Genomic DNA, 12,737 nt, shown 5'->3' on the forward strand with positions numbered 1-12,737 from the left:
TACATTTTATTTTAAACCTAGTTTTTAACATACACTGGTATTGAATTGTTTTATTGTATTTTTTAGCAAATTTCTTAACCTACACTGGTATTAAACAGTTTTAATATGTTTTATTTACTAGAGTCTAAACCAGAAAAGTTGCCTCATTTTACAAAAAGACTGCAAAGGTAAAAATTTTCTTTCTCTCATTCTCTTTTTCTCTTTTTTTTATTTTATTTTACCCTGAGCTTTTTATCTTTGCTCTTTGCAAAGAGGAAATTATTTAAAATGCTTTTTAAACTTACACTGGAATTTAATAGTTTTATTATATTTTTTTCAGCAACTTTTTTTGTTTTTAATATTATTTAATAATAATAATAAACTTTTTTCTTAACCTACACTGGTATTGAATAGTTTTAATACTTTTTATTTACTTTTTTACCCTGTGCTTACCAAACAGGTTTTTTCCTTTCCCTTTTTTAGGGCTTTTAAACCTAGTTTTTAATGTTTTTTAAATGCCTTTTTTAGTACCCCTTTATAGTTTTTGGCCATGTGCTTACTCTTTTTTCTTAACCTACACTGATATTAAATAGTTTTAATGCTTTTTTATTCACTTTTATTACACTGCCTTAGTACATTTTCTTTTAAACCTAGTTTTTAACCTACACCGGTATTAAATAGTTTTAATGTATTTTTTAGCAAATTTCTTAACCTACACTGGTATTAAACAGTTTTAATATGTTTTATTTACTAGGGTCTAAACCAAAAAAGTTGCCTCATTTTACAAAAAGACTGCAAAGGTAAAAATTTTTTCTTTTTTTTTTTTTGAATTTTACCCTGAGCTTATTTTTTTCTTAATCTACGCTGATATTAAATAGTTTTAATGCTTTTTTATTTACTTTTATTACACTGCCTTAGTACATTTTCTTTTAAACCTAGTTTTTAATGTTTTTTTTAAATGCCTTTTTTAGTACCCCTTTATAGTTTTTGGCCATGTGCTTACTAAACAGGTTTTGCTTCAGTCAATTCCCCTTTTAAACCTATTTGTATTGTTTTTAATATTATTTAATAATATTAAAAAGCTTTTTTTTTTAACCTACACTGGTAGTCAATAGTTTTAATGCCTTTTTATTTACTTTTTTACCCTGGGCCTCCCAAACAGGCTTTGGCTTTGTCAATTTTTTTTAAACCTAGTTTTTAAATGCTTTTTTTAGTATTTCTTTATAGTTTTTGGTTATGTGCTTACTAAACAGGTTTTGCTTCAGTTAATTTTCCTTTTAAACCTAGTTTTTAATGTTTTTTTTATAACCTACATTGATATTGACTAGTTTCAATGCCTTTTTATCCTGTGCTTACCAAACAGGTTTTGCCTTAGAAAATTCCCTTTATAAACCTAGCTTTCAATATTATTTAACTTTTTTCTTAATCCACCCTGATATTTAATACACTTTTTTTTATTCATGTGACCAAGCACAAACATACACAACACTTCCCCTAGTCAAACACATACACACGCACACACATTTTTTCAAAATGGCCGACAGCGTCACACTCTCGCGCCAACGGAAACGGGGGGGGCGGGAAGGCAGGACATAAGCCCTAAAAGGGGTGTGGAAACCTGTCAATTTGTATGGTAATGAATACTATCAAGCCTATTACTACTGGTGTCAAGTGGGATCAATCAGATGACCCCCCGGAGGGCAAACTGGAATCCACCCCACCACCTCAAAGGAAGGAAAAACAAACATCTGACAACATGGAGCCAGCCACCTGCTGATTGATTTAACAGCAGCAGAATGAAGCAACTCTCATGGACTGACATAGGGATAAATTCCTATAAAACTGGACTCTGAAGAATAAGGACTTTTGAGTCTCTGGTTCTGCTACAATCCTCCAAGAGCATCAGGTGCGCACCTGACCCAGACTCAGCTCCACTCTTGTGTACAGGATACCTGGCCAGTATTCTGTCACAAGCAACTTTTAGGCTGGTAACTATAACAGCTATAGAGAACTTGTATGAATGATTGTGCGAATGAGTGTATATATATGTGTATAAGAAATATTAGCAGTAATAGGAATAAGTAGCCAAACAACGTTGTTTACTGTTATCTTTTGTTTTATTATGATATTTACAATAAACGTGACAAATGTTTTGTCCCCTTTAATAAGATCCTGCTGGTTTTTATTGGTCTAATATAATTGGTATAACAGACAAAGCCAAGGCCCTACCAAATTCATGGCTGTGAAAAACGTGTCACAGACGGTGAAATCTGGTCTGTGTACTTTTCCCTTATACTATACAGATTTCACAGGGGAGACCAGTGTTTCTCAAACTGGGGGTCCCGACCCAAATGGGGGGGTCACAGGCTTATTGTAGGGAGGCCGTGGTGCTGCCACCCTTCCGTGCTGCCTACAGAGCTGGCTGATTGAAGAGTAGCAGCTGCTGGCCAGGCACCCAGCTTGGAAGGCAGTGCCCCTCCAGCAGCAGCGCAGATGAAAGGGTGGCAATACCATCCCATGCCATCCTTACGTCTGCACTGCTGCTGGGTGTGGCACTGTCTTCAGAGCTGGGCAGCTGGAAAGTGGTGGCTGCTGGCTGGAAGCCTAGCTCTGAAGGCAGCGCCACTACCAGCAGCAGAGCAGAAGGGTGGAAATACTGCGATGCCCCTACAATAATCTTGTGACTCCCCCTTCCCCTCCAGGCCAACTCACTTTTGGGTCAGAACCCCTACAGGTACAACACTGAAATTTCAGATTTAAATATCTGAAATCATGGCATTTATGATTTTAAAAACCTTAGGACTGTGAAATTGGCCAAAATGGACTGTGAATGTGGTAGGGCCTCATCACAACAAAAGGTCTCTCTACCAAGCTAGAAGAAAGTATAAAAGAGGGGAAGTGACATCATTTGGCCTCTTTCCCCACAACTCAACAGCTGGAAACACATCTGGAGGACAAAGATGGAACTGGGGAGGTGGTCGCAGGCTGAAGAGACTTCCAGCCTGTGTATGGAATATCTGTGACCTGCTTGTATTATCTAATGGGGTGAACCAGTACTTGATTTAAATCCTGTCTAGTTTATAAAACACAGATTGCAATTTTACTTTTATTTATTAGGTAACCAACCTAAAATATGTTTTATATTTTACCGTCAACAGGGTGTTTTGGTTGAGGTGCTTGGGAAATCTGCTCCATGTACAAAAGCTGGTGCACGTCCTCTCCAAATTGAGGGAGGGGCAGGCTAGGTAAAAAGCTTTCACTGGTCAGGCTTCTCCCCAGGGCAAGATGGGACATCTCTGGGGTACAATGCTGGAGGAATTGGCTGGTGCCTCTTTATTGTTAGTTCATGAGTGGCTAGGAGAAGCATTCATGTAACTCAGCTGGGTGTGGATGGCTGTGTGAGTGCAGTACCTGAAGAGGTTTGCAGCTTCTCACAGCATGAGAGGGCGCTCAGGTTGGTAAACCAGAGGGCTCAGTAGTACCCCAGTTCCACCTTACACCCCAGGGAAAACCCATCACAGAGATACCCCAAGAGTCCACAAGCTTTTCCCCATTTCATCGGCTGTATAGGAGAATCATCAGAGGGCCCCTCGATCACAGAAACTCCTGGGAGAGTGGCTCTAAGACAGAGGGGAAGCTGGTGGCTGAATATGTACAAAGGGCTAGGGAGGATTCAAAACCTGAGGTGGGGATAGTGCAGCAAAAAGCCAAGCAGCTTCAAAAGCACAGTCTACTCATAATCCTTGTGAGTGGTAATTTGATGGGGGTGAGCTGGGGCAAGTCCCTATAGTTCAAAATGCAGAGTGCAGGGGAGGGCCCTTCGGAGGTGGGAGGAAGGGTTAATGATGTTCTTCAGCATACAAAGACCCCGCACCAGGGCTGCGCCTCAGACTGTGATAGAAACAGGTTCAAAGCGTATCACAGCTGCGAAGCCTTTGTAACCATGATCTGCTGTGCAGGGTAGGCAGGAGTGGCACCAGGGTTTTTGGCCGCCCTAGGCAGCAGCGCTTCTCCTCTGAGCATTCGGCAGTGGGGGTCCTTCTGCTCTGGATCTTTGGGGCACTTCAGCAGTGGGTCCCGGAGCGAGCGAAGGACCCACTGCCAAATTTCCGCTGAAGACCCAGAGCGTAAGGACCCCCCTGCCGCCAAATTTCTGCCGACGGCAAAATGCCACCCCCCCCAAATCCTGCTGCCCTAGGCAACCAGCTAGGGTCGCCTAGTGAAGTGCCGGCCTTGAGGGTAGGATTCTCACAGCCCCTTGCCATGGGAGCTGAACGCCACGAGGACACCTCACCATGGAGCACTGATGGATGCGGAGAGTTAACCCTCACTGACAAGCAGACATTCTGGCTGTGCTGTGAAGGCACGGGCAGGTATTTTCCAGCAGGCCAGGGTCTGACTCCTGAAATGGTTCATAGCTGGATACTGCGGGATCACAACCTGCATGCAGCAGAGCCCCCTGGACAACTGGGAAAATGGAGGAGCAAACTCATAAGGAGATCAAAAGGATCTCAGCCATGGGAGTAACTGCAGAGTCAGATGGTCCCTGTGTTTCTCCAATTGTTATGAGAATTAGAATCTCCCACCCTGAAGCCAGGGCTCAATCCCCAGCCCGTGCAGATAAATCAAAATTCTGTACAGCTAGATCTAGGATAGCAACTGGGGGGAAGTTTTTGCTAACATTTCCTAGAACAGACAAAACTTGAAAATGCAGAAGGGATTTTGCGAGAGAGAAATTAGAATTTGGCCAGGAACAATTCCCTGGGTCCTACGGAAAGTTATTTCCAGTCTGTATAGCATGTGTTATGGACAATGTTAGCAGCAGACTTTGCCTTATAAAAAGAAACCAGATCATCAGCTCTGGGGAGAGATAGCTCAGGGGGTTGAGCATTGGCCTCCTAAACCCAGGGTTGAGAGTTCAATCCTTGAGGGGGCTATTTAGGGAACTGGGGTAAAAATGTGTCAGGGATTGGACTAGATACCTCCTGAGGTTCCTTCCAACCCTGATATGATATTTATTAAATGAACAATGTAAATGTGCAGTAATCCTTTCAAAAGGAATCTAATCCCAAAATAAATTGGAACAGCACCCTTAGAAGTATTTCCTCATACGCTGTATTGCTGAAGTAGCCTGTGTGTGTGTGTGTGTGTTACAAGAATTGGAATGGCTGACCTAGCCAGTGTTATGACAGGATGGTTTAGGTGAGTGCAACAAGAACTTGTCAGACTGTATACTGGGTAGCAATTAACATATGTAATGCTTTGCCTGGAGCATGGGCAGGCAGGGCCAGCTTCAGGCCGATTCCCCTGAATCAGGCCCGGCGCCTTTTTAATTTTTAAACTCACCTGGCAGCGGTCCAGGTCTTCGGCAGCACGGGGTCCCTCACTCGCTCTGGGTCTTTGACGGCACTTTGGCAGTGGGCCCTTCAATGCCACGGAAGACTGGAGCGAGTGAAGGACCCCCCGCCGCCAAAGAAGACCTGGACCGCCACCAAGTATTCGACTTGGGCACTGCAGTTCCTAAAGCCAGCCCTGTTCTCAGGCCCTACCCAGCAAGTGGACCAGAGGAGGCTAGTGTGAAATCAGAGCTTTGGCCCATCTGACCATCTTTCCTCATTAGAATGTAGTGACTTCCAGTCACTGCTCATCTCCAGCTCAAATACCATAGAACACCAGAGGCCTAAGGTACACACACACCAGGAGAAGGAACAGATACAGATTTTATTTTGTACAACATAAAATAAACCCCATTTTTCCAACTGTGGCACATGAAAGAAAACAAACCCTCCAATACAGTAAAAGTGCGCATAAATACTGAAACCAAAGGGCAGGGGAGAGCAGGCACAGCTGTGCAGGCTGCTTACAACAGAAGGAGAGGAACAGAACGCTTCTGATTAATCCTTTTATTAACAAAAAAATAGTTTTAAGACAGTTGTGTGTAGAAGCAGCAAAGTACACAGAGGCTATGGGGAAGGCTGCCAAGCTGCTCTTCGGACTGGTTTATCAGAAGGGTGGGCGAAGACAGGGCTGGACCATGAGTCACCTTTACAGAGAGCCCAGCAGTGCAAGACATCCAGAAGATGACTGTAAATTCAGTAGGATACCACAGGACCTATGGGTGCACCACAGAGGAACCCTCCATTTCTCCCACTGGTGGGAGCATTTTGGGCTCCAGTCCACCAGAGATGCATGTGAATAGCCCCACTGACATGAATGGAGCTACTCAGCTGCATGAACCTGAGCATGTGCAGAAGGAATCTATGCAGAATTGGAACCTTGGGTTGTCTTTCAAAGTTCCTCAAGACTGAACCATCCTGGACCAGCCATGAATTGACAAACTTGCTCTCTGCAGCTCCCTGCACGTCAGGGCTGCCCCAATCCTTGGGCAGCCATGACTGAGTGCAGAGCTATTTCTGAGCTGTTTTGATGGTGATGGAGATAGCTGAGACGGCCCCAGTGTGAGTCCAAGCTGGTTCCACTCGTCTCCTCTCCATCTCTGCTCCATGCTGGAAGGCACCAGTACACCTTGCCCATAGCCTCTGTGGTTTCCTCTATGTACAGTACAGTGGTATTTGTAGACAACACACCCCACATTCCCATTTCCGTGGGGGTGAGTTGCAGCATGCTCATGCAGGTGTTTGTTGGCCAGTCTGCTAAGGAAAGAAGTGTTAGCAAGTCTTTGCAGCAGGGTGAACTAACTGAAAAATGGAATCACCCCTCCTCCTCCAGCTGGGCAATGCCCACCGAACTGTGGGGAGTGTGCTTTGCAGGACACCAAGCCACCAGACTGGCTCTTGGATTAGAGACCACATGGGAACATCCCAGTTGTTGGTAGGGCGGCTCCTGTCACTCCCTGATTGTCAAGCCAGTCCCACCTCTTCCCATCAGCCACGAGTGAGACCAGCTCTCCCCACCGGGGCATTTTTCAGCTAACCCCAGCACCTCACTCGGATTGGTTTTTACCATGGCGGCATGGAAACAACGAAGGAAACAGCCAAGACTGCCACTAAAAGCAGACGACATGGACATCCTGGCCTGGTTCACGAGCCCCAGACACAGCAGGGTCAGTGGGTGGAGGCCAGTGTGACAGACAGTATGTGATTCAAGGCACTCTTTGGTGCTCATGGTTTGTTTTTTATTTATAAAGATAGCTGAGGGTGGGCTTGCACTGAACCACTTCTCCCTGCCCTGGCTCCCAAGAAGAGAGCGGTGCAGAAAGAACACAAGTTTCACTGCCCTCTCAAACTCCCCAGCATGCAATGACTTGCTAGATCTTGGTTTCCAATACACTAGTACAAGCCTCAGAGGGTCACTACTGTGGAGTTACTTCTTTTGTCCTGGATTATCCAAAATGACTGCTCGGCAGGCAAGTCATGTGATCGCATGACATCACAAGCAGAACCTTTCGTTTTAAAAAACAGCCTCAGACCTTCACCCACCTCACGTCTTCAGAGCCCTGTAGACTGAAAACAAGAGCTAGCCCTTTGGCTGGCCCAAGGACGTACATGTCACAACCGCAGAAGAACCCTCAATGGCAGAGATTGCCATCCAGAAACATCACAGATATGAAAAGAACCCCTTTTCCCCATCCTAACTTCTTTAAATAACTATTGCAAAAAGGAGATCTGGCCGCTCTGGGCCTGTGTCTCCCAATACCACACAATCCAACTATGATATAAACCGGAATAAGTTATTCCATTCAATACTGTTTGGCATGATTGCACTTTATTTAGTCCATCACATACCGACCTGAAAAACCCAACCAACCAAGAAACCGTTCTTTGATTTGGCTAATACCTGTGAGAACATTTCATAGCTGCAGGCTTTGCTCCCTAATGGAACACACCCCAGTTTGGACCAATCCCCCCAAACAAACAGGGAAGCCTCCTCTGTAGTTGGATGAGGTTATTTCACTCTCTTTGCATCCTACTGCTAGGCCAGGAGCTCTCACTTGACCATGTCTGTAGCCTTAAACCTCACAAAGGCAGAGGAGACGAGAGGTCCCAGTGCAATGCTGGGACTAGCTTAGGTTGGGCTCCAGTCCCGTGGCATGGTCCAGGCCAAGCTAAAATGAGTGCACAGGAAGGGCAGGACATCCCTACTGGGTGAGAAGAGTGAAAGGTATGCAGAAAGATCTCGGCTTGCAAAAGGGAGCCTGTGAAAGTCAGCAGACATGAGATGCTCCTTCCAGTGGTTATAAGATTTCACAGAAGCCTTTCCAGTTACCTTAACTCAGACTCCTGCCCAAAGGCAATTAATCCATGAATGAGTCAAACCCGAGAGGTCCTTCATAATTAAAAATGGGGCAAGCACTTCAGGGTTTGGGCCATCTAGATTTGGTTTTTCATTTTTAAACACACTTCATTCACCCACCTTCTAAGTGTTCTACAATTTGCTCTTTCGTCTAGTAACAGAAAGGAAATCCATTTCCCCTCCCCTCTATCTAGTGTGCAGAAGCACCCCCAGCCCAAGCACTCATGTTGGGATCTCCATCAAGGACGGCCCCTTGCTTTGATTCACAGAGCTTTCAGCGGGTGCGCCTCTGGCAAGTTCTCTACAAATCCATCCTCCCTACTCCCACACCTCTCTCCTTTCAAGTCTTCCTTTGATGCCCACTGGCCAACTCTCACTAGCTGCCCCAGCTGTCTCTTTGCAGGAGCAAATTAGCATCAGCAATGCTAAGCAGCAGCCATCTAGAGAGAGGAGAGTCTCTGCTCACAACATCAGCAATGAGATCCGCTGTTTAACTGCTAGGACAATCCCTTCACCACACCCTGGCAACTTCCAGCTAAATGGCTAGTTGCTACCGCGGCTCCATTCCGATGTCAGGATGAGCGGGGAAATTTATAGTGAACCTGGAAAAGCAGGACTGTACCCTGCCGCGGGCCCCGCTTTCCTGTCATCAGAACTTGCCAAGGCTCTTACAAGGGCAGCTTGTTGCAAGAACATGCTCTGGTGGAAGAGATCATGGAGGCAACATCTGTGGGGGAGGGACGGGTGTGGGGAGGTAGGGTGTGGTTCTAGAGTAGAGAATTCCCCCTTCCCTCTCTAAACCCAGGTGGGATTGGGATGGAGATGGAGAAAGGGTCTAAGCCAGAGGTTCTTCAGATTTCTTAGCTGCCTTTGGCATGGCTTCTCTTCATTCGGCCCTATCAGTCAGTCCCAGAGCAAGACACTGCCCCTTCTCACAGGAGTAAAAAGGCAGACACCAGGCGTTAAATGGAAGTTCCCCTCCTCTCTGTTCCTCCCACTTATTGAGACTAGCTCCCAACCAGCTTTAACCACTGGTCAGTCTCAGAAGCTTCCAGTCTGCCAAGACCCTACATCAGAAGCACCCAGATGCTGCTTCTCCCTTTTGAGGTTTCCAATGGCTTTAAAATCCGCTGCTCAGCAAGAACTCTTCTCAGCAGGCTCCATCCCTAACCGTTTGGACCCGGCTGGCTGTCAAAAAGCCACGAACCACCTCACACCCCTTCCTCTACTCCCCCATCCCCTCTCTTTGCCAAGTTGGAACTTTCCTAGTCAAACTGATTGTGCCCACACCCAAAAGGAACTGATTGTCTGTTCAGTATTTTGAAGCAGATTGTACAAAACAAAGAGACACTGCAGCCTCCTCTGGGCGAGCGATTGCCGGTCTCAAAGAACATTAAAAAAGGAGACGTTCACCCGGGTGTTTCCAGGCTTGTTCCAAACAGTTCCGGCTGGGGCTCAGAATGGGGCGGCTCATGTAAAAACCACCCCATTCCATAGGGTCACAGACTAGTGTCATTGCACTGGGAGATTGGTTGAAACATGCAGCTTTGCCTTCGGCCTGTGGCCACGATTGGTTGGGCTTTGTTCTGAAATTATGATTGATTTAAAAAAAAAAAAAAGAAAAAAGAAAAAAAAGGAGCAGCATTTGGTTTGACCATGAGGAGAACCGGGCTGGAAGCCTCCAACATAACCAGGGGCCGTTTTTCTTTGTAAATCCTTTTCATCCAAAACCTTTAAACCAAAAGAAGTTTCCTTTTCTCTCTAAAGATGATTGACCAGCAGAAACAAGTACCCCGCTTGGCCACTGGTCAGGTGAGGTCACAGACCGAACCCTGTAGCTCATTGTGATTGGTTGGGGATCTGTCACAGCAAAGCCAGCGACAGCTATCCCGTCTCTTGAAACCTGATTCTGAAAGGAAAGCTAGAGGACAGAGCCCAGAGCATCAGTTGCCGCGGTAAACTTCGATCTTGCTGATTTTCGCCAGCATGTCAATTATGTGCGCCTCAAAGTCCGCATCGTGCACCCCGGTCTTCCGGAACTCCCCAGCATAGCGATTGTTCTCCCAGTAATGGTGCCAGTTGCCCCAGCTGTCTGCCCCGAATCCAAAGACATTCACCTGCAGCCAGAGAGGGGGAACAGCAATTACAGCAAGAGCATCGGAGCTTGGCAGGCAGAGATGCTGCTTTGGGGCAAGAACGTGCATTGTGGGTTTTTCTGCATGCCTCTGACACATCAGGCATTAGGCAAGGCTGGGCCCAGGATGCTGGGCCGGTGCCTGATCCAGCCTGGGAAATCCCGCATTCCAGTGTAACATGGTACATTACAGCAATCTGCTCAGGGAACCCTTTCTGCACACCAGTCTGGAGCCCAGGCATTAGAATTTGTCATACTGAGATCTGTGCAGTCCACCGGACAGACAGAAGTTGAGCCCACAACCCTGGATGTGCTAGGCAGGCCAGGAGCATGGCCTCATGCTATAGTTTGGGGAGGAGAGTCAGCGGCATGGGCTGGAATTAAGGTCTCTCTCGCTCTCTTTTAAGATTGGATCACAGTTTATGGGCACCAGTTTGTTACGTAACACTGTTGGGGGAAGGTCTCTGGCCTGGATCATGCAGGAGGTCGGACTAGATCATCACAATGGCCCCATCCAATTTGGGATCTCGGAAAGACGACCGTTTGGGGCTGTATTTCACCTGAACGAAGAGCTTTAAGTGCTGGCTGGGGAAGGGTACCAGGCAGCACAGTGGGCTTCAGATAAACCCCGCGAAGAAGCTATCCAAGTCCAAAGCACAAAGCAGAACCCTTAGCCCAGCCTAAGGTGCCCTGCCACCACTCCTGGCAAATCACCATCTCTCCCAGAGGGAGCTGATGCTTTTCCCAGAAGAAGGAAGCCTGCAAGTCTGATGCAGAACTTGGATTGGCTTTTTCAGGCCATTTCAGCACGAGATGGCTAGACAATAGCAGAAACCGCTGTCTAGGAGACAGTCACCATTGGCAACCGTGGGCAGACTTCAGCAATGCTGGGCTCCCGTGCAGGAACGCTAGGCTTAGTACTGGCTGTGTGAAGCTGGCTAGGACTGAGTGTTACTGGCCAGTGCTCTGCTGGACGGTTTGTCTCTTGCCAGCATGGTGAGGAGGCGAGTGCAGGGGAGGGCACATCACATGGAACCCCAGATCTCTGGCTCTGCCCTGGCGGCCTTACTAACCATTCCTGAACCCACCTCATCACAAACATGAAGCGCGAAGAACAGCACTAGCATCCCCGTGGAGGGGTATCGCCCGTGGTGCTCGGTCCACCTGTCGTGAATGTATTTGAAGAAGGCTGGGTTGTAGATCTGCACCTGGAAGAAAGCCGAGGTCCAGAGGTCAGGCTGTGTAAATGCTCCCCAAAACTAAAACACAGGGAGGGGAGAAGCACGTGCACAAGTAGCTCAGGAGCATAGTCTGGTCTAGAACCTCCCTCCTCTAATGGTCAGAAACATTCTTCTAATTTGGGCATTGCAAAGTCAGTCCCACATTGCTTGGTTCTGCAGGAATCTGGTGCATTCTCCTAGGGCTGACCAGCTCCAGGCCACCCCTCTCATGGGGACACAACCAAATGCAAGATCAGCTGTGGGATCAGCAGAACATGGTGCAACCTTTGGAAGAAGGCAACCCCCGAACCACGAGAAGTGAAGAGTCTGAGAAGTTCATGGTACCCCTCGTCGTGAAGATACAGCAACATTCACTGGCTTCTAGCTACGTCAGAGCCCCTGCAGCCTTGTCTGTGCTAGGGATGAAGCTGTTGGACAAAGACGTTCATTTTCCAGCCAGGGCTGGAACGGTTGTCTATGTTCTCAGTGCCAAAAAGCCAAGGCAGAATTAAGGGAAATGCTCCAGAGGGGACCAAGAGTGGGGGTTTCTCTAGCCAGCGGATGCTGAGCAGGGTGTTCTGTAGCCCCCGTACAGTCAGGAAAGGCCTAGGAAAGGGAGCCTGGAGCCAGCCTTACCTTCTCCTTGTCCACACGAAGGAAGGGCTTCACAGGCGCATATGTGCTGGAATAGCAGAGAGGCAGGTTATCTCCAAGGCGCACAGCACTCCACAAGGCATTACCATGAGAGGGTACACAAGGCAGGGCACAACTAACAGGAGAGGTCAGTCACTTGCGGCCCAATTCAGGAGGGTACTGCAGCCTGGTCCCACTGACATCAGGAGCAATGCTCAGGTGCTTAAGGTTACGTACATGCCTAAGTACCCTCCTGAATCAGGGCCTTTGAAACACGGAGCCAGGCCTGCCAAGGGTGGTGAGGGGGAACTGCCAATGCACTCCTCCCTCCCTGTCCAGTAGCTGGGTCCTGCTGGGGGTAGACAGACAGATTCCCCCCCTTTACAGATGGGGAAACAGAGGCCCAGAGAGATTACGCCCCATTTCCTTTTACTTTCCCTGCATTTACCTTCCAGTCACCTTGGCAATGACTTCTCATTCTAGTATTATGGGATCGTGTTAGAAGGAGATGCCCTTCC

General features: G+C 47.3%; 1 protein-coding gene across 5 annotated transcripts in view; it reads right to left on the reverse strand.

The window, feature by feature from the left end:
- Window positions 1–5,681: 5,681 nt before the first annotated feature.
- Window positions 5,682–12,737, reverse strand: part of ST3GAL2 (ST3 beta-galactoside alpha-2,3-sialyltransferase 2) — a 60,379-nt gene continuing 53,323 nt past the window's right edge. For 4 of the 5 annotated variants that reach the window (XM_030582215.1, XM_030582213.1, XM_030582216.1 and 1 more), the window contains 3 exons: window positions 12,223–12,268; window positions 11,455–11,574; window positions 7,686–10,349 (listed from right to left, as the gene is read on the reverse strand). In XM_030582215.1, coding sequence (XP_030438075.1) covers window positions 10,176–10,349; window positions 11,455–11,574; window positions 12,223–12,268 — 340 coding nt within the window. In that variant the 3' untranslated portion in view covers window positions 7,686–10,175. Of the gene's footprint in view, window positions 6,630–7,685; window positions 10,350–11,454; window positions 11,575–12,222; window positions 12,269–12,737 lie in introns of those variants that run through there. The other variant, XM_030582217.1, reaches the window with a different exon arrangement.

Source organism: Gopherus evgoodei, chromosome 12 (genome assembly GCF_007399415.2).
Source record: "Gopherus evgoodei ecotype Sinaloan lineage chromosome 12, rGopEvg1_v1.p, whole genome shotgun sequence".
Lineage (NCBI taxonomy): Eukaryota > Metazoa > Chordata > Testudines > Testudinidae > Gopherus > Gopherus evgoodei.